At 37.5% G+C, this 21,626-nt stretch overlaps 1 protein-coding gene across 2 annotated transcripts; it reads left to right on the forward strand.

Moving 5' to 3' along the window:
* The first annotated feature begins 1,384 nt into the window (after nt 1-1,384).
* cracr2aa (calcium release activated channel regulator 2Aa) lies at nt 1,385-21,622 on the forward strand. Of its 2 annotated transcripts, none has more exons than XM_055009304.1 (18): nt 1,385-1,526; nt 5,584-5,993; nt 7,531-7,645; nt 7,746-7,935; nt 10,255-10,401; nt 11,314-11,404; nt 11,500-11,595; nt 12,638-12,825; nt 13,405-13,476; nt 14,791-14,836; nt 14,999-15,087; nt 15,214-15,553; nt 15,849-15,981; nt 16,704-16,785; nt 18,499-18,613; nt 18,803-18,904; nt 19,270-19,346; nt 20,271-21,622. In XM_055009304.1, the coding sequence occupies exons 2-18, from the start codon at nt 5,772-5,774 to the stop codon at nt 20,356-20,358; spliced, it is 2,193 nt and encodes a 730-aa protein (XP_054865279.1). In that variant the 5' UTR covers nt 1,385-1,526; nt 5,584-5,771; the 3' UTR covers nt 20,359-21,622. The 2 variants fall into 2 exon arrangements, with proteins under 2 accessions (XP_054865279.1, XP_023135270.2); XM_023279502.3 differs by having other exon boundaries at nt 1,386-1,526; nt 7,534-7,645.
* Nucleotides 21,623-21,626: the final 4 nt, after the last annotated feature.

The raw sequence follows: 21,626 nt of genomic DNA on the forward strand, positions 1-21,626 counted from the left end.
CTTTCTTTTAAATCAAATTTAATCAATTCTGAATTTTGACAACAAGACTTTCATTTTTACTGTAAATAGATATCAAATCCAAATATTATTTATTGGTCTCCATGAAATAATTGGCATTGGTATTGGAACCGAAAACAAACAAAAAACAAATTAAAAAACAAAATGACAACAGCAACAACAAAATTATTGCTTTTGTGTCATAATAGTTATTTTCTGCCTTTGAATGTATTTTAATCAGTTAGGAATTTTGACACCAAGACTTTCATTTTTACAGTAAATAGATATAAAGTCAAAGTATTAGTTATTAATCCCCGTGAAATAATATCTATTAGTATTGGCCCTAAAAGGCCAAAATAACAACAACAATAATAAAACTAATAATAAAATTTTTAAAAATTGTCATTGCTTTTGTGTCATTATAGTTTTTTGTCTTTGAAATTAAATGTAATCAATTATGAATTTTGACACCAAGACTTTTATCTTTATGGTAAATAGATATCAAATATAGTTTTTTGGTCTCCATGAAATAACTAGTACTGGTCCTAAAAGAAACAAAGTTTAAAATAAATAAATAGTTAAATAAATAAATAAATAAATAATAATAATAATAATAATAATAATAATAATAATAATAATAATAATAATAATAATAATAATAATAATAATAATAATAATAACAATATTTAGAAATTGTCATTGCTTTTCTGTCATTATAGCTTTTTTGTTTTAAATTAAATTTGGTCAATTATGAATTTTGACATCTAGACTTCAATTAATTTATTAATTTATTTATGTTTACTGTAAATAGATATAATAAGTCCAAATACTGGTTATTAATCCCCATGAAATGGTATGTATTAACAATGACCCTAAAAGAAACTAAATAATAATAATAATAATAATAATAATAATAATAATAATAATAATAATAATAATAACAATAATAATAACAATAATAATAATAATAATAATAATAATAATAATAATAATAATAATAATAATAATAATAATAATAATAATACAAAATAAAAAACAATGCCATTGCTTTTGTGTCATTAGAGTTGAATTTTTATTTATTCTTTTTTCATTTTTTCATTTCTTTATTTTTAATCCTGCTCAGCTGTTTGGACATCTGCTGAACAGTGTGTAGTGCACCCTGATATAATCTTCTGTGTAGATCAGTAGGGCAGGATTCCACTGCAAAACCTGTTTGAAATGTGTGTGGAGTAAATTCAGCTTATTTCCTCATGTTGTTAAAACGAGGTGGCATTTAACTAGTGAGTTATCTGAAAGTTTTACTAAACACAGACAGGAGGTGGGGGCGGTTGCTGTTTCCGCACTTCCGTGTTGCCGTTGCTACAGTTACCGACGATGACTGAAGCCCCTCCCTCCAAATTTGCCCCGTCAGAGCTCAGAGAAATTCCTGCACTCTCACCGGCTGACACTTTTAACTCTGAACTCCACCTGAAGCCTGACAGAGCAAGTCAATGAAGTCCTGCAGCGTGAATTCAGCTCTTTATCCAGCGGTACGTGCTTTACTTTCCCCACAAACACCTGAAGACACACTAGTTTCATTCATGTGACAGCTTCATGTTCCAACGCTTACTAGATAATACAAGGAAGTTCTTTGTAGCTAACGCTCCTTTAGCTGGCGTAAAAAGTTCATTTACTTATTTCTTCAATGCCCTGGAGGTTTTATTTGTAACAGGAAGCTTCATAATATCGGAAAGGAAACAAACTTTTTTCTTGTGTAGCAACACGTGTTTTGTGACGCTACTTTTAGTTTAGTTTTTTTTTACAACTCTTCCCATTTCTGTTTCTGTCGCCACCGTCTTTATATCATACTATCTATTTTATACTCGTTTTGAGTGTGGCAATTTAGCACTTGACAGGTGGAATTATGGTATTTATTTGAGAAATTGCGGCTGTTTCGACTCCTCCCAGTGGCTGCACGTTGTTGTTACATGGTTAAATGGCCTGGTATGGTAGGAAGTGATGCATGTTTTTATTTAGTAGCTTCACTTGTTGTAACACCAGAAATAAGCTGCCACAGGACAGATATGCAGTCAAACATCATCTTTTTGCACGCTGGACATGTTTTACTTCGCAATCCGATATTACAACTTTATTCAGAGGACTTCTATTAAAGTAGCAGTAGTAAAGTGCAGCACAGCATGCACATGAATAATGCAGTTTTATTCCAAGGTAAGTTCAGAGGACAGCTGTCACAGTTGCCTCTGGTTTTTAAAGGGTTACTTGAAGGAGGAAACAGGCAGCATGCTGTTTCTGTCTCTTTAGACTCACTTTTGGCACCATGTTTACATTTTGATCATGAATAATGCAAAATGGCCTACTGGGTTAGTTTTTTAAACTTGATTACTTTGTGATTTTTGTCAGGGACACTATCATTCAACTTTATAATTCCATCCACAGGACCTAGACAGTTCTGACAAATGACAAATATCTCATAGATTATGTGCCAGGCTACTTGACGTTGAAACAGCTGAGCCATTCCTCCACACCTGTATAACAGACAGTATACCAGTGGATATGTACAGTAGTTTTTGCAGCATTCTCTGCTTTTTGCACTGTATCATCATCTAGCAATTATCCCTTTGCACTGCTGTGTTTATATATTCCTTTCTAGCTTGTAAACATCTGTATATATTGTGTTATATTTATTTTTATGACTACTATTTTCCCCTCCCCTGTTCTTCTTTCTATGGTTTCTTTTTTATTATTATTCTCTTTCCTTATTCCTAGGGTGACACCAACAGCCAAATTCCTTGTATGTTTTGTACGTATTTGGCCATTCAAGCTGATTCTGAATCTTGATTCTTCTAGAAAGCTGACTTTATAATCATTGTGGCTTTTCAAAATTATATAACTGATTGAGGATCAGGCAGGAGTACAAATGAACTTTTGCAGAAACCTGCTATGATTACAACTATTGAAACAAAACCTAGACTTGTCATTCTGAGGTTCTGACCACAGTGTTTGCTTTAAATGCTGGTAACTCCTGCAGCTCTGCCAGCTGTTACATGTCCAGCTCTAAGACAGATAAGATACGTATGCAGAGCAGCTCCTGTATTTACATCCTGGATCCTGGAAAATGACAAGCACTTGAGTTTTAATACAAATGCTGCTTTATTTGCTAAACTTCAGATTCCAGTTTTGGGAAGCTAGACTAGGTAATGTTTAGTGTGCATGGTACCATCTTTGGACAAATTCCATATTAAGCATCTAGACAAAATCAACTTTTGTTAGTTTTTTGTCTGATATTATTCCGCTCTGGTCCTCGGTCACTGCCCTTCTCTGCCTCAACAGTCCTGCCAAGTTTTACCAAAGGAGTCATTAACTTTTAGGTGCCATATGGTCAACAGCACAGCTTTTAAAGATTAGACAATATTGTGTTTTATCGAGTACCAGAGGGCAAAAACACTATGTCAGTCTTTCCGAACAGTAGTTCACGTCAGTTCCCTTTCTTATTTCCTCTCGCGTGCTTAAACCTCGTCTTGCTCGCTGTGGGTTGTTGGCGTTCCTCGTGAGCCGTGTCATGCCTGCAGAACGTTGCACAATGTTTGTGCTTAAACCTGCAGGTGTGACATATTCAGAAATAACAACTGTTATTAAACTGAAACGAATGAAAAGTATCTTTTAAGAGAAATATACAAAAAAGGTTTAATATGTGTTTAAAATATTTATTTTATTAGTCCGGTTTGATAAAGCTTGCAGCCAGTACAATCTAATCTAGATTAAATGTATTAGTTATAGATGCTTAAATGAGCAAAAAAGATTCAAGGGATCAAGGATATTTAACCCTTGCGTTGTCCTGCGGGTCAAAATTGACCCGTTTTAAAGTTTGAAAATGGGGGAAAAAAATATATTTTCACAATGAAACTTCTGATGTCCACATTTTCAACATTTTTGGGAAATCTTTGAACATTTTTTGGTGGAAAAAAGACATGTTAAAAATATTTCCTAAGAACATTCACAAAAAATCAACCAAAATCCAGTGAAATGCACTGGATTTTGGTTGATTTTTATGTGAATGTTCTTAAAGACAATATTAGAAGTTTTACTGATATATATGGAATCACTTTAGATATTTTTAGGATTTTTTTGGAAGATTTTTACTAATTTTTTGAAAATATTTACAAGAATTTTCTTGCCAAAATTGGGGGATTTTTTTAAAAAATAAAACGTTTAAGGGAAACTTTTAAGGAATTTTTAGAATTTTCTACCTAAAGGTTTTGCAAATTTTCAGGAATTTGGGGGATTTTTTTTGCAGAATTTTTGGATTTTGTTCAGACAAGGAAACAATATTTTTTGGTGCCTGTAAACGAGGACAACAGGAGGGTTAAAGTCATTGCATTTCTACAGCGAAACTTTGTTGGCACTTTCAAAAAACAACATAGTATAACAAACAACAAAGAGCTGTATAAAACAAGTAAACAAGTATTTCATTTATACATGCATATATATATATATATATATATTTATATGCATGTATATATACACATATGTGTATGTATATATATATATATATATATATATATATATATATATATATATATATATATATATATATATATATATATATATACACACACATACATACATACACACACACAAGTAAACAAGAACAAGTATTTTTTTTAAAAAGTATGATAGCGCAATGACTCGGTAGTGTGTGTTTGTGTGTGCGTGCGTGCGTGCGTGCGTGCGTGCGTGCGTGCGTGTGTGTGTGTATTATGTGTCTGATCTAATTTTCTCTTCTGTCCATCAGTCTGCCTACATGCTTGTCAGTTTTTTTTCCTGTCTGTCTCATAACTGTCCCACATGTTTGCGTGGGCTGTCACACACACACACACACACACACACACACACACACACACACACGCACCTTGTGAAGCACTTGTTCATGAATCGACTGATCAAACTCATCCTGCACAGCTGGAAGGCAGTCTTCCAAACCGATGCACACACAAGTGCAGCCTGCACAGAACCCACCAGTAGCAGAGTTATGTCGGTCAATATTTTGAAGCAAACAAGTCTGTCCTCGTCAGACCACAACTTTCTTTTCAGTTTGGGGTTTACTTGTCAGATGACGTTAGTCTCAGCAGCAACCGTCGCCCCTGAAGGGGAAAGAGGAGAGCAACAGTTGTTTTAGGTGCGGCTCACGCTAAGCTGAACTCTGAATCAGTTTGTGTGTTTGTTGTTGAAGGTACGAGAATATTAAAGAACATTTAGAAACATTTACCTAACAATGATTCACTTACTGGCTGTTTTTGAATTACCAGAATAATTTAAATAATAAATTTAAGTCAGTTCTATTAAAGGATATGTGTAATTAAGTTGTTGATTTGCTGGAAATGTGTTCAAATCAGAAAGAACTTTTTGATTTAATATTTTCAAAGAGCCCTCAATTCCATAGACTTTTTGTGTTTTTTACCAAACCACGTGATGCCCTTTTGAGGTAGTCCATACAATATTATTATTGTTGTTATTTTTGTTATTATTATTATTGTCTATATTCAGTGGACAAGAGGCTGTAACTGAATACTGTCCTGTCTCTCATAGGTTTCATCAACTAATTAAAGAGGTGGTTGCTAAGAGATGACAATCGATGTCGTTGGTGAAAGCCTCACATGTACAGCAGCTTGAAGCACGACTTCTGTGGGATCTGTTTCCTGCACACCTCTGTCTGTACCTGGCTCATGTGAAGGACGTAGGGAACGCTCCCGCATCGACAGACTCACAAACACACCATGGCAGCTTTTACTACTCCAGCTACCAACAACAACAACGCTGTGAGCAAAGTGGCGGCCCAGACTGCATGGCAAAGGCAAGGAAGCAGCGACAAGGTGCTCAACCTGAGGAAGAGTGAGAACGGAGACGTTGGACCAAACACTATCCTGGAGAAAACTCACGAGTTCTTCCAGATGTGCGACATCGAGAACAAGGGCTTCATCACCCGACGGGACATGCAGGTGAGTCTGCTGGTTAAAGTCTCATCATAGACCTGCTAAGTTTTAAGGTCTTAAAAGTAGTGAAGAATGATCTTTGTTGCATTGGAGTAAATGAAATTATGAAACTTATTTTGTTTTGTGTTGGAATAGATCACATTTTAATGCAAACTAGCCTGAAAAATAACAGAAACACATCATTACTATCGGTGTCAGTAACTCTGGAACAGTTTCACCACAGTTTACTTTACCACATCATGTTCACATTTCTGTTAATGTTTTTAGAGAGTTCACGTCCTCATTCATCCAGAATAAAAGGCAGGGCCGGTCCATGCACATCATTAATAATGCTGAACAGAACACGGATACAACATGTGCACCTTTTTCAAAGCGGCACAAAAGCAACTGAGACACAGAGAGCCATGTGGACGCTTTGTCATGCAGCTCCTCCACTCGCATTATTGTGCAGATTCACTTACCCCTCGGATGTCCGTCCCTGCCAAGGCTGATCCTTTGATGAAGCACTTCTGGGCTCTCACTCTGGGAAGCATAAATACACAGAGGCTGAGCTTTGATCTGGTGTTTATAATAATGGTTTTTAAATTAGATGGCACGCAGCACAGCGGTCCAGGCCTTCTCAACACTTTTTGTGTGAGCATCTGTGTTGAAGAGTACAAACTGTACTTCATGTTATTAGATTTGTTTCACACTTTGTTTACATCTAACAAAGATTTGTGATACAGCTGAGTAAGTGGTACTGCATACATTGAGTTTCACTGTTGACATCACAGAATATTTGTTGGATTTTCACGACCTAAAGTGCATTTCACACCCTGACTAGCAACGAAGGCAGCATTACAGTAGTAGCGTTTGCTGACATGAGGGATATGTTCTGCCCAGATAACACACTTTACTAGAACAGCTGATCATCTCACGCAGATGGTATCCTTTCTGTGTCCCTCCCTGGGATTTTAAGGGTGGCTTTGGTCAACATTTGCTGCCAGTGTAAACACTGCACAAAGAACAAGCTGCTCACAGAGGTGTGGCTGTGTTGGCTTTTCTTGAAAATGGTCCAGCAGTTACTGTCATTGTCTAGTTCTCCTGGGAGGATCTCACGTTGTTCTATTCCTTGGAATCAACATCTTAGTGAAGGAACAACTGTTGCTCCTCCGCTTGCTAACAATACGCGAGTCTACTCAAGATCTTGTGTTGATCTTTTGGTAAAATGTGCTCTAAAATGTCTGGAGCTGCCCAGTGGTCAGTCCATGAAGACTGTAGCTGCACTGGGACGTCCTAAGTTCATATGTTTGTTAAGCTGCATGACTGTAAAGCACTGCGCTGCTGAAGAGGATGCATTTCTGTTAAACATTCACTCTGAAGAAATAGAGCTGATTTAATCTGATTTTAAGTATAGGGGAAAGTACACCAACTGTTCACATCATTCCCAGTGCACAAATGTCTCCTCAAAAGTCTGAAGTAGCAGTTGTTACAGCCATGGTGTTGTTAATGTCCTTGAAATGCTGTTCATGCCAATAGCCGCTGTGATTTGTGTCTTGTTAAGCAGAGGCTGAACGGTGAGCCTCCTCTCAGTGCGGAGGAGTTGGAGAACGTATTTGATACCCTTGATTCCGATGGCAACGGATACCTTACCCTTGAAGAATTCTCCTCCGGCTTTAGTACGTTTTTCGTCGCTTTCAGCTTTAAACATTTTTACTACTATCATCCGGATTTAGGATGTTTTGATTGTGCACCTAAGCTCTTGATTTATTTTTTTAGGTGAGTTTTTGTCTGGCCAGAAGATTTCTGCAGAGGAAGGCATGGGGGAGAAAAACCCAAACAAAAACCTGCCAGAGGTCCTGTACCAGACCCAGTGGGAGGAGAGCCTGGCAAGAGGAGAGGAGGATGAGGAGGAAAAACACTTCTGCATGCTTATGGAGAGCCTCGGAGCTAACAGTGTCTTTGAAGAGTGAGTACCGTATGATGGGGGTGCTTGTGATTGCAGCTTGTGTTTCCACACTTTGTTGGTGTCTCCCTTAAGTCTACACTGCATTTCTCGAGGTGACAGCTGTACTAACTATATAAGAGCTGGAAGTTTGCACCCACAAGCAAAGCTGTTTCTGTGCTCCCGCACCAAACAATCTGTGCTCTGCCTGAGAGTATTGCTGCTTTGCAGTTCAAGTCTTTTCTCTAAAACTTCTGGAAACCGTCACACTTAGAAAGCTCTCACAAACTCATCTGAATCATTAAAGTCAGCCTTCTCTCCGGTCTTATTAACTGGTCATGTGTCGTTGTAGTCGGGGTTTATTTAGATACTGCCTTGCCAGACTGAAAGGTAACGATGGGATCTTAGGAGATGCATGACTAGACTCACCTTTAACAAACAACTCCAGCTCAATAAAAGTAAACAGCAGTGAAGGTGGATGCCACATTATTGGCTTCCACCTCCGTCTTTGGGGCCGGAGACATTTGGATGACATTTTGTATCTAATCCATTTGTGCAGCAGTAACTATTATTGATTCTGGTCAGACTTTATAAATATGTATTTCAATAGTTTTTCTGAATTTCTAACTTTACAGTTCAGAAGCTCATTACATAAAATTGCGGAAACAGAATGCCATAATCAAGACATTTACCTTGTTGTGTAGTTTTGATGTTCTATCTCTAGAAAACTAAATCTTTGTATTCAGCATTTTGAAGTTACTGTCTTGTTAATGTAGCTGTAGACCTTGAAACACACAAAAATATTCATGCAAACTGTGACTGTTTCTTTAGTGTATTAATAATTACAGTGTTCAAACCAATTGTTCATGGTGCTTTTACACTTTCTCTGTACTGCACTCGAGTATATTTGAGCCCAAACTCCAGTATGTTAAGTCTATGTGAACATTACATTCCCTACGCAGGCATGGCATTAAGAACATTTGAAAACATTTACTTAACAACAGTGCTGCACTAACTGGCTATTTTTCTTTCTTTCTATGAATTACCAGAATAACCAAATAATTGAATCACGTCCTTCTCATGCATAGATAATCACATTTAAGTCGGTTCTGTTAATGAATGTCTAGTTAAGTTGTTGATTTGCTGGAAAAATATTCAAATCACAGAGAGACTTTTTTTAAGTAGTTGTTTTGATTTAATATTTTCAAACAGCCCCCCCTTTTATAGACTTTATGTTTTGATGATCTGTGCCTGGGTCTGTTGGGAAGAGACAGACTCTGAATTCACTTCACATGTGAAAGCTTGCTGTACCAAATATCAGGAAGTCTTCCGCTGTTGAGGATCACATCAGCATTACTGAACTGTCAGTCATGTTTTCAAACAAAAAACAAAAGAAAACAGGTTTTCTGCTCAGTTTGTCTCCTTAGAAATCTGCATTTGTGGGCAGATCTCAATGTTCACGCCCACATCGTTACACAATGACAGATGAGGTTTGATAACAGGAGAGAGTATGTTCCTCGTCTGTGCACCTAAACAAAAGCAGCAGCTGCAGCAGTAGTCTATATTGTACAGTAAGAAATGTATGAGCTGGAGGGTCAATATATATTTGAGGGATTTTTGGATATATCTTGTATGCGTTTTTATTAAATGTAAAAAAAAATGTTATTTATATTCATTATGATCATGTCTTTACAAATTCCATAATTATATATTATGGAAACAATCACTTATTAATAAAAGAATTACTGGATATCACTGAAATGTCAACTATATAACCGTCCGAATTTAATACCAACCACCTTCTAATTAGCTTAACAATAATAAAATTAGTTTATTCAAAAATATTTTTATTGTGTTCTTTTTAATAAGTTGAGATAATCATGACAGATATTTCTTTTTTGGCAATATATCAAATTTTATATGGAAAATAACAAATTAAATCACTTTCAGCTAAGTTCCCCATTACAAAAACACCTCTCCAGGAAGTGTGTTAATTCCAGATCACATGACCTGCTCCACATGATGTCATTTCCTCCTGAAGAAAAGACTGGCCAGACTCCAAGGAGTTATTTAATATAAAGTAGTCACCAGGTTTACTACAATATCTTTATAAATAACTTCAATGTCAATTTTACTTAATTGTATATATAATATTTAGAAGAATCTTTCTGTAAAAATGCCATGTGGTGCTTGGTTATAGGCAGCCATGCTTTATCATCGTGTTCTGAGTACATAATTTTTTTATCTTTCAATTGTTTGTGAAACCTCATGAAAAGGTTGCTAATATCAATACAAACTGACAGTACACTTGTTGACACCTGTTCTGTAATTCTGTCCTGTCAGTCCTGCTGAAGTACGTAGTCTGTGGGCCCAGCTGCGCCGGGATGAACCAGAACTTTTATCCAATTTTGAGGACTTCCTGGCCAGAGTGACATCCCAGATCATAGAGGCCAACCAGGAGAAGAGGGACATGGAGAGTGCCCTCAAAAGGTCAGTGTGCATCTTTGTATGTTTAATCATCAGCCAACATTGAAGGTTCAGATTTTATTGGAGATTAATTACAATTTGGGGGCTTCTTTGTATTGTTAAGTGGCTCCCTAATCAGTATGTACATTATTTAAATTAGCTAGTTTCTTGTAGTCATTGAGTTTCTTGGTCTTGAATGATGAGTTTTACAGGCACATCAACAATGCAGTTCAGTTCAGCTTTATGCTCACAGCGCTAAACTATTACATGAATCATCTCAGGGCATGTTACAAGACTGTACAATAATATAAAGAGAAACCCAACAATTTCCTCTTGAGCAGGAACTTTACAATAGTGGGGAGGAAAAACCTTTGACACAGCCAGACTCAGAGTGGGTGGCTGTTGTGGTGACGAGAGCAGAAAGAGAAAAGATGGGCAAACAATAAACACTGATCAGGTTGGTGGAGATAGTAGCCATAAATAAGGAACCTGCAGCTCCAGAACTACAGATACCTGCAGAAAATTACAGAGAGAGATGACAGAGATGAAAAAGCACAAACTAGACGTGACATTAACAACATGCAATAGTAGGAGATAAACGCATGGAAAGTAGAAGAGAGGTGCATCATGGGATGTCCCCCCACAGCCCAGGCCTATAGCAGCACAACTAAGGGATGTTTGAGTTTCACCTGAGTCAGTCCTAACTATATTTTTTAATCCAAAATGTAAAGTTTGAAGCCAAATCTTAAATCAACAAGACATCTGCCTCCTGAACTCAAACTGGGACACAGTTTCACAGGAGAGGAGCTCAAGTCTCCACATTCCACTGTCATTTCTAACTACATTATACTATATAAGTTAAAAGTGTGTAGCTTCACATGCATGTATGACATGACATGCATAGCACATTATCACATCTGGGTTTCATCCGCACAGGAAAGCAGCAACACATGACGATGAGATCCAGCGCCTATATGAAGAAATGGAGCAGCAAATAAAAAATGAAAAAGACAGGATTGTGCTGCAGGTAGAACTCAAACAGTGATGTTGACGTCTCGCAACAAAACTCTTTTTTTCCTGAAGTTTTTTTTTCCTGATGTCTCTTTTATCACTGCGCTCCAGGACTATGAGCGGTTTCTGTCTCGCAGTCAGGACATGGAGCTGCAGCTGTCCAGCAAAGAGAAGGAGCTGGAACAACTCTTCCAAAAACAGAGGAGGGTGAGTGGGAGCTAACAGAATGATTTCCCTCAGAGTACAGTCTTAAAAGACATGACAAATAAACAATCTTTCACTGCAGTGGTCCCACAGGTAAATTCAGCTCACAGCAGGTGAGATGCATGAAACAAGATGACAGATGCTGTTAAAAGCGAATAAAGTGATTTAGTGCCTCTTTACTGCCAATATAGTGATAGATCTCTGCATGCAGCCAAACTGTTCAAGTACATTTCCTCACACATTCAAGCGCTGCGCAATGGTAATTATACAATATGTCTAGTGCATACATAATAAGAATTGGAAGTGGCTGGGCTTACTCTCTACTCTATTTTATTTGTTTGAACAGAAAGGTGTGGATTTCAAACACACTCATATACACAGTCTAACTATTGCAAGAGACAGTGTTTATATAGCGGCGTTAACCTTCCACTCAGGTACATTTAGTGTTGTTTTTAAATTCAGTCTATTCAATCAAATCTGATCAAGGCCTCTCAGAGCTTTTTCTCCAGCAGCAGGATAACCTTGTATTTATGAACCTCATAGATAGAGTAGTAGGTTATATCACACCTCCATTTACAGACTTGTACTAATGCCTTTAAGGTCAGCTGAAAATAATTCAATTCATGCCAACAAGGACTCTTCTTCTCTTCACTGCTCCTTAGCAACATTAATATATCATTAATGTATCAGCAGTTCAGCCATACAATGGTAAAACAGCAGCTCTAAGAGCATTCAGTATGATACTGTTGATTATTGTAGCTTGTTGGTGTATGCATTTCTTTATTATATCCTGTCTCTTGCTCATCATATGACGACGGTTGAAACATGGATTTTTCAAGCTGAGAGAGCAATGATGGGAATGTACTGTGAGGATGTGTACCACTAGGAGTTGTTCAAGTCAGGATTTTTTTTCTATACAGGGTTTTAAAATTGATTAATACATTTCCACTGTATGGTGAAATAATGATGTACACGCTGCCTGACTGATTTTGTAGTATTTAAATATTTAGTTTTCACATTGTTTTTCCTTTTCTCCACCCTCCAGTTGGAGTGTCAGTGCCAGGAACTTCACAGTGAACAACATGTGACCAAAGTGGAGAACGTGAAGCTGAAGCAGACCAACGATGAGTTAGCGCGGGAGCTGGAACACACCAGCCAGGAGCTGATCCTGGCTCAGGAACAGCTGAGTTTACTGCAGGAGCAGTCGACGAGGCTTCATGAGGAGAAGGAGATGTGAGTTTATGAGCTGATTAATCAGACGTCTGTAGAACTCCAGCCCTGATTATTTGACCTCTCAATTTCTAGTTCTTGGTGATTAATCAGGATGGAACAACGCATCATTACTGAATAAAAAGACTAATACCCATCCATGTCAGCCATGATTTATGCAAAGTTTATACTGTCAGTGTGCAGAAACTGAAAAGCTTATTTTTAATAATTGTTCGTCTTTAGTAGCTGTACCATTGGATTTTTACACATTTTGATTAACGTATGGTCCTCAAACTGCAAAACTATCGAGATCATTTGCTAGATAATGATTAGTCATAATACTAAAGTTAGTCCAGTTGTTGTTACCAACATGCATTTGTGTGTATTGACTGTTGTTCTCACTGCAAAGCCACGTTCAGTTAGACAGACGCTTCTTCTGTTTCAAATGCTCTGATACTGCATCTTAAAGAGACTAGACAAGAAAAGACAACACCTTTTGTCTGTCTTTGTTCTGGGTGTGTGTTTTTGTGTAACCACAGAGCCGATTGTGTCTGCATAGTTGTGTAATAACACTAATGATTGATGCGTTGTTGTTGAACACAGGGAAGTATACAGACTAACGGAAGGACTGCAGAGAGAAAGAGCAAGCCTTCTGAAACAGCTGGACCTGCTGAGGTATGAAACAGGATGATAGTAATAATAAGGGTGCAGCTTTACTGGACCAGTGTACACAATAGGACATGACAAGTAGAAATTACTGTTACTGTGATTAGTTTGTGTTGATTTTGTACTAAATAATGACCAGCAAATTAAGTCAAGAAAAACACAATGCTGCTGCTCCGTTATAATAAATAATAAATTATATAATAAATTATATAATAAATTCTTGATGCAACAAATCACAACAATTTTGGTCAACACAAACAAATGAACATCATCATTTGTAATTTGTCTCCCTTTTGATCACTTAAAGGGTCTTTGCAGAAATTCTTTGCTTTATGGTTAATTTAAAGAGTCAGCATTCCTTTTTGATTATCCTATGAGAGACTTTTTCTAATATACAGTCCAAACCAGAAGTAGTTAGACAGTTACACATTTTCGTCTGCTTTCCTCTTCAGGCTCTTTGCTTCAGTCCAATTTGAAATGAAATAATGGGTACTGCTTTAACATGCCAATCTCAGCTTTAATTTGAGAAGGTTTACATACTAAAAGAGCTCTGTGTGAGACGTAGCCCTTTCAACACATAGGATATAAATGCATTTGGCTGCTAAGTGTTTCATGGGCAGCCGTGTGTCATTTCAACATCAAACATGGTTGTGGCTTTGTGAGGGCTGCCAGGGGAACCGACACACTGGCATTAATGTCACTGCTGATTTAAGGAACAAGACAAATACAGTAGTATACAGCAGCATTCTGTGTGCACAGATTCAGCCGTATGCATTGAATCTCAGTGGCTGATGTTTCATTTTTTAGCAGGACAACAAGTTAAAGCAAACAGAGATCAGGGTGATGAAATGGAATATGACTGGCTTTGTCAGTCGCCTGATCTCAGTCTGGATGATTTGTACTCTGCTTGCTGGAGACTAAACTAAAGGCAGACAGAACCCACAACAAGCAAGAACTGAAGTTAGCTGCAGTGAAGCCCTGGGAGAGAAAATGTCTGCTGAAGTATCAAAGATTCAGACAATCATTGACTGCATAGGATTTTCTTATTATGATTTGTGTGCCTTTTCAATTACTTTTGAACCCTTTAACTTTGGGTACTTGATGTTAAAAGAGTTATTTCTTCCACAGTTTTTCTGTCTGAAGAACAAAGAACATGTGTAGACTAATCATGGCAAACGTATCACAAACATCACATCTAATAAGCTAGGCATTCATGTCAATAATGACTCTGGCCTTTTTGACAATATTAAAAATTTTATATTAGGGAAATAATATGAAGTTCTCATTGGGTGCTTTCTGTCTTTCTTTCTTTGTTGCATCCAGGGAGATGAACAAACATTTAAGAGATGAAAGGGACATGTGCTATCAGGTGCGTTTCATGTGTTGGAATGCTTTCATTTATTCAAATTTACCTTCTCTGCATAATATACACTTTCTAATCTTTTAAAAGATCACAGGCAGAATAAGATGAGAAATGAATCAGATTTTTCTGCCTTATTAAGAATATATCATTTATGTTCTGACTCTACAGAAACCAAAGAGTTCCAAGAACACACTAGGTTTCAGGCAGAGGCCTTCGATCGGTGTGCTGAGACACGCAAACACAAATATCTTCAAAAGGTAAACCATCTACAGCTGATAACTAGACAACTAATGTTTGTTTAAACATGTCAAATAGGATACAAGTTGCAGTTGATGCTGTGTTGTTTTTATTGGTGTTTTTGTGCTGTCATGTTACTCCTGCAGTGAGGATGAGGAGGAGCTGACCTCCAGTTCTGTGAGACAGAGTCTAGCCAACGGATCATGCCAACCATCTCTCCCAGCAGAGGCAGGAGGACACCTCCAGAGGATCATCTCCATCGAAGAGGACCACCTTCCCCACTTGCTGAATGACTGTCAGGCTCAAACCACACTTCAGGAATGTAATGAAGGAGAGGAAGTCTCAGATGGTGAAGAAAATATAGACTTGGTGATGAGTGATATTTACCCATCAGCCCAGCAGCAGCAATCACAGGCAAGTGTGGAGAAAACGGATATCCCAACATCTCCAAGGGGTCAACCTGTTGGCAAGGAGACCAGCATAAATGTAAGCATGTAGACACAGTGATCCACTGTAAGGCACATGGACATACTGCCCTTTGTGTTATTTTATTAGCATTTAAGAGCTGCAGGAATGTTGTAACTATGAATAAACCTGTTTTGTTCCTGACAAACGATCCCTTTTTATAAGCCAAATGGTAGATGTTGGATAAAGGCATATTATATTCCCAGTGAGAGGGCAGAAGCACACTGTTGTAGTCCACCTCACATAAATAAGAGCCAACCACTTCACTGATCTTTCTGAACCGTTAATCTCTGCTCCCACTATTCTCGTTTTCCAGGAGGAAGGTGGCCCTTCAGCACCCGACCGCCTCTTCAAGATCGTCCTGGTGGGGAACTCTAGTGTCGGAAAGACGTCCCTCCTTCGGAGATTTTGTGATGACAGCTTCCACTCAGGCACTTCTGCCACTGTGGGTATGTAATGTAGAGGGCAGAGACATGCATGTTGTCATTTCCTGTGAGTAAATGTGTCAAACCAGCCACTCTTGTGGTTGATCAGGCTTGGTATTCATCTACTGCTGAACATCCTGATTAACACTCAATGCTGTGGTCCTTTTACTGTCTGATATCATCTTCCTCTACTGTACAGGATTATTCATAATGAATTATTTATCTGTATAATAATTTATGTGGATCGATGTAATATGCTGTCTAGATCAGGGTTGCACAGAACAGCCAAGAATCTGATTTCAATATATTTTTTGTCTTGTGGCTTCCCTAAAATTATGACTAAAAAGAGGTAAAACACTCACAAGGACATGAGAAAGAGAAAAAAAAGAAGAGGCCTCACATTTTCATATTTTTCCTCCATGTTTATGAACAGTTGTTTTGCACATTGCTTTTGTTGGAGTCTGGTTTGGATACAATATTCAAACATTGGGCAGTTGTTAACAGGATTTCTTTTTGATGTGCAGGAGGTAGAAAAAGCAAGAGTGCCTTGACAAAGATATTCAGTCCAAACACTTTTAAAGAAAAACTAGGGAACTGTTGTGTATTCCATATTGGTACATATCTATACAGTAGTTTCCAGTTTCCTGTTTCTTTCTTCCCATCAATTAAACATACTTTGCATCTACTTGTTTGCTGAGAACAGTGTGTACTCACCTGTCTTGTAAATTTCTTGTCTTTATGTGCAGGTATAGACTACAGTGTGAAGACTATAACTGTGGACAGCAGTCAGGTTGCACTGCAGCTGTGGGATACAGCCGGACAGGAGAGGTGGGGTTTCAGCACACAGAGTAAAGACGGATAAAAAGAACTGAGTGTGGTGCTTTTAGAAGGTCACTGGTTGCTCATAGATTCTTCAAAAAGAGTGTACATTTTGATTTTTATATGTCCCACATTCATTGACCTAATACACCCCCAGCCTTTACTCATTTGAAAGCACATGGCTCCAGAATGGTTGCATTTGAAACCTTTGTTCAAGTGCAACCATTTCAAAATTTCAGCCCAAAGTGTGCGGGTTGAAATTTCAACTGGTCGCATTCATGCGAGTTAATGATGATCATTAAGCTGTATTAGTGTCGCTGTTTTACTTTTATAACTTCGGTGGCTCCGTCAGTCAGTCCCTGCCTGGTGCGTAAAAGAAGCTGGTAAGTTGATGTTTGTTAAAAAGATAAAGTGATCTGTAGCTGAATATTTAAAAAAGAAAATGAGGAAAGAAGAGGAGCAGGACAAAGAGAGGTTTGACACAAACACACCTGATGATCAGAGGGCAGGTGGAGGCAGGAAGATACTGAACCGGTGAAGGAAAAGAAGCAACTCATTCACTTACAATGCTAATGCAGAAATAGGGCCGCAAAATTAAATGAACATTAATCACAGTAATGATTTTCGCTCTGCAGCATTACATCAGCACTATCTACTGTGGTATTTATGCTTTAAAATGAGGTCTTCTCATGAAATGCAGCACGCACCTAGGTCAATGTATGATTGTGGGACTTTTTGTATCATAGTTGACAATTTTGCTGTTTTCAGGCTAAAAATCAACATGACCGCCTATAACCAAACACCACATGGCATTTTTAGAGAAGTGGAGTCTGGCCAGTCTTTTCTTCAGGAGGAAATGACATCATGTGGAGCAGGTCATGTGATCTGGAATTAACACACTTCCTGGAGAGGTGTTTTTGGAATGAGGAACTTAGTGGAAAGTGATTTCTTGGACACAGATACAATTAGTTATTTTCCATATAAAATCTGATATATTGCCAAAGAAGAAATATCTGTCATGATTATCTGAATTTAATAAAAAGAACACAATCCAAACTATTTCTGAATGAACTCATTTTATTATTGTTTAGCTAATTAGAAGGCGGTTGTTATTAAATTCAGACGGTTATTTAGTTGACATTTTAGTGATATCCCTTCATTTTTTATTAATAAATGATTATTTCCATAATAAATAATTATGGAATTTGTAAAGACATGATCATAATGAACATAAAAAAACATACATTTTTTAAATTTTAATAAAAATGTATGCAAGATTTATCCCATGGACTTAAAAAGCCCCTCAATTATATACTGACCCACCTACATGTGCTGTTTTTCTGCTTATTCAAAAAGACTGCATTTTTAAAAAATCACTCTGTTCCATCTGGGACAAATCTGACATTAGAACGCCCTACTTTACTCTTTCCAACACCACAGCCTGCACTGTGGGGCGTTTAGGGAACATTGGTAAATGTGGTGTCTGTCGTTAAGTACATGTTCAACAAGTGATGTATTTTACCTGTGACAAGGTGGGAGGTTCGACCAAATGAGGACGTTGGTTGCACCGATGTTACCAATGAAAAAGTTTATCTGGAGCCCTGAAGCTGTGTTCTCATATTTGTACTTGTCCTAACGATACAGGTGACGCCCAGAGATTTTTTTGAGCTTTTGGATTAATAAAAAAACAGAACACATTTTGTCTTCTCTCTCCTCCTGCAGGTATCGAAGCATCACCAAACAGTTCTTTCGTAAGGCTGACGGGGTGGTTGTGATGTATGACATCACCGCTGAGCAGAGCTTCACAGCTGTAAGGCAGTGGCTGACCAGTGTAAAGGTATGAGAGTGGATGTCTGTTCACATATGTACCACGAGCAGACGTGTTTGTTTTGGTTCATGTTTCTCCCCAGTTTTTGTTCTATTTTAATTATCTGTATCTGTTGAATGGAAATCCGGATAGATAAGCCTGTCCTTAAAGTCCAGTAGACTCTCTAAAGAACATTCTGTCTTCTTTCCTCCTTTACAGGAAGGTGCAGGTGAAGACATCCCTCTCATGCTCTTGGGAAACAAAACCGACAAGGAGATCGAAAGACAAATTCAGAAAGCAGTGGGTGAAAGACTAGCCAAGGTTTTTATTTTATTTTTTTACTACTAAGCTCTTGCATGAAAGAAATTAGACTGATAATTGAATGCGAAAACAGTGCCAGTGTGATCCTGATCTTCTTTGTTTTCTTTATTAATCATTATTAGTTTTTTATTCCTCTTGTCTCTGATGTCTATTGTAGTTTCTATGGTGACTGGAAGGGACTATGCGAGTCGATATAGCTACATCAGAACAGTTTTTTCTTTCTACCTTTGCAGTTTTAACAACAGGATTTACTTTTTATGTTTCTTGAGAAGCCTATCCTGATCAGTGTGTAGTAATTTGTAAAATATTCAGGCACGCAGGTTGTTGTTTCTTTGCCACTGTCATAATTTCACTTTGTTTTTTAGGACTCCCAGATGTCCTTCTATGAATGCAGTGCATACTCTGGATTCAACGTGGTGGAGTCCATGGTTCATTTAGCCAGGTAAGCAAATGTGATAGCCTTTCTGATAGATTACGTAAAAGAAAACTGAAGAAACCGTAGCTGCGTTGGACTGAAAAATGGAGCAAATATCTGTTTGAAAAGCTTTTGAAGCGAGACTATTTCTGTATTGAAACAAGGAAATTGAAATGCTTCGTGCAGCGCTGGAGACACAAAGGAGCTTTTCTTATCAGCTCGTTGTGAAGATCACTTCAGAAAGCAGAAAATATCTGAAGCTGTTTGCTATTTCTTTTTTGTGCAGTGAAAAAAATCTATCAAATCATATTTTGTCTCCTCTTTGTGGGATGTCAATGATTTCAACTATTTATCAAAATATGCTCCAGAAAAGCCTTTTGTCGTTCATGAGCATTAGATTACTTTATGCTTGCTCTTTCTGTCAGCAGTGGGAGTTTCTCACTGCATTTTTCACATTTTGACTTGTCATGGCCTGAAAAGCACAAGAGGAATTGATAACTCGAACGATGACTCATTTCCATGACAGTGAACTAGCGAGTGTAGGACCTCTCCTCTGTGGTCCGACATCATTAACACACCTTCACCTCTCCTGCTAGATTCTGTCAAAAAAATATCTACAGGACAGCAACCTACTAATCGTGACATTTGTCTGCAAGGAATGAACCGGTTGTACTTTGTAGATTTGAATGTATATAGAATTACAGTTTGAGTCAACGCTGTGGTTCCACTCTTTTGGATACTAACTATACAGTAAAACAGAATTTAATCCATTGCAGCATGACAAAGAATGCAACTCAGCCCCAACTGGGAAATAAAAGCCCCTCTGATAAAGACAGCAGAGCTAAGACATGTGCAGTAGCAGGAACAGCTGTGCATGTACAGAAGGGCACAGGGCATCAAGGTGTCACGGCAGAACACGTTCATCTCTTTATGCCTCATTATGTTTCTTAGAATTCTGAAAGAGCAAGAAGATCGAGAGAAGGAGAAGACAGTGGAGCTGGTCAGTAGCCCCTCAGAGAAGAAGAGATCCTGCTGCTAACACATAAACGGTTAACACTTACACAATAGCACTACCCTTTACCAATTTACACAATGTGACAGTGTGATCACAGGACACATTATTGACTGTCAGCACAGCAGCTTTTCACCCAGTTTTTGACCTTAAACACCAAAATGAACCATGTTGTCACCCGTCACAGATAGTGTCACACCTTTCTAAAGATGCATAAATGGTAGCTCTGGCTTAAAAAGTGCTATTTCGTGAAGATTTTTTAAAATAGTGACAAAAACAATGCTAGAAAAGTGGGTTTTCCTTGGAGGGTGAGATTTAAAAATAACTGATCAAATGTGCAAAGCTAAACTGAGTTTATAGGATTTTTTTTTAAATGTAGGATATTCCATCAAACTTGACTGTAACTCTGAGATGTTTCATATATTTATTTAGCTTCCAGAGGCCATTTACTTGTTAAATGTGGGCTTTTTACAATATATAAATAGTAATTCAGTGTTAAGTGTACGTTTTTTTAAGCTGTCACTCTTTCACCTTTTTGTACGTATACATGGGGTGTTGTAAAATTGAATACATTATCTAAGAATCTTGCAGTCAACACTGCCTTTTTAAAGCTTTGGGTGTTGAGTTTTAGTTGACACGTTCATTTATGTCTGTGGTTCCCGTTAGGAACAAGATTATTTGTGGTATTTCAGGATGTTGTGGAAAAAACTGCCATGCGGCCCGTTGCTAAAGTAATACATTTTCACTGAACAACTTTAAAATTTTGTGTTATATTTGTTCCAGGGTTGTAATACTTAATAGTATTTTCTATAAATGTTTGTGTTTTTGTGCACCATTTGTACATTTTAATTGATTTGTTCTGTGATAGTTTTGTTGTGGCAACACTGGAGCATTTAGCTGGGAGGTTGGATCAGTTGTCAGATTAACAATACAGTTAGTAGATAAGACATATTATTCTCAGAGAAAACCAAAAAAAGGTTGAGTGCACAAACTATGTATTTCAAATCCCTTTCATTTGCCAAGTATTTTAAGAAATGATGTCACTGTAATCCATGAAGTTACATAGTCTGGATCAAAATGGGTAAAATTTGACAGGTTTTGGTAAAAAATTCTTTCACTGTCACTCACAGCACTTCGCTACTGCCAGGATCATGCACGTCACTTTAATGTATATAAAAATGTAAACATAAATAAATTAATAGTTATATGTTTATGTGTGTATCAAGTGGAAAGTGTTGGACATTAGAATTTTTCTTCCTGCTACATTGAAATAAAAATGAGTTGAACAGCATCAC

This window comes from Amphiprion ocellaris, chromosome 3 (assembly GCF_022539595.1).
Source record: "Amphiprion ocellaris isolate individual 3 ecotype Okinawa chromosome 3, ASM2253959v1, whole genome shotgun sequence".
Taxonomy (NCBI): domain Eukaryota; kingdom Metazoa; phylum Chordata; class Actinopteri; family Pomacentridae; genus Amphiprion; species Amphiprion ocellaris.

Bases quoted from the DNA above. Each gene is read 5' to 3' on its own strand.
- cracr2aa (XM_055009304.1), top strand. From the start codon at position 5,772: ATGGCAGCTTTTACTACTCCAGCTACCAACAACAACAACGCTGTGAGC. The intron at 11,596-12,637 runs GTGAGTGGGAGC...TCCACCCTCCAG, and splicing joins TCTTCCAAAAACAGAGGAGG to TTGGAGTGTCAGTGCCAGGA. The intron at 16,786-18,498 runs GTGGGGTTTCAG...CTCCTCCTGCAG, and splicing joins GATACAGCCGGACAGGAGAG to GTATCGAAGCATCACCAAAC.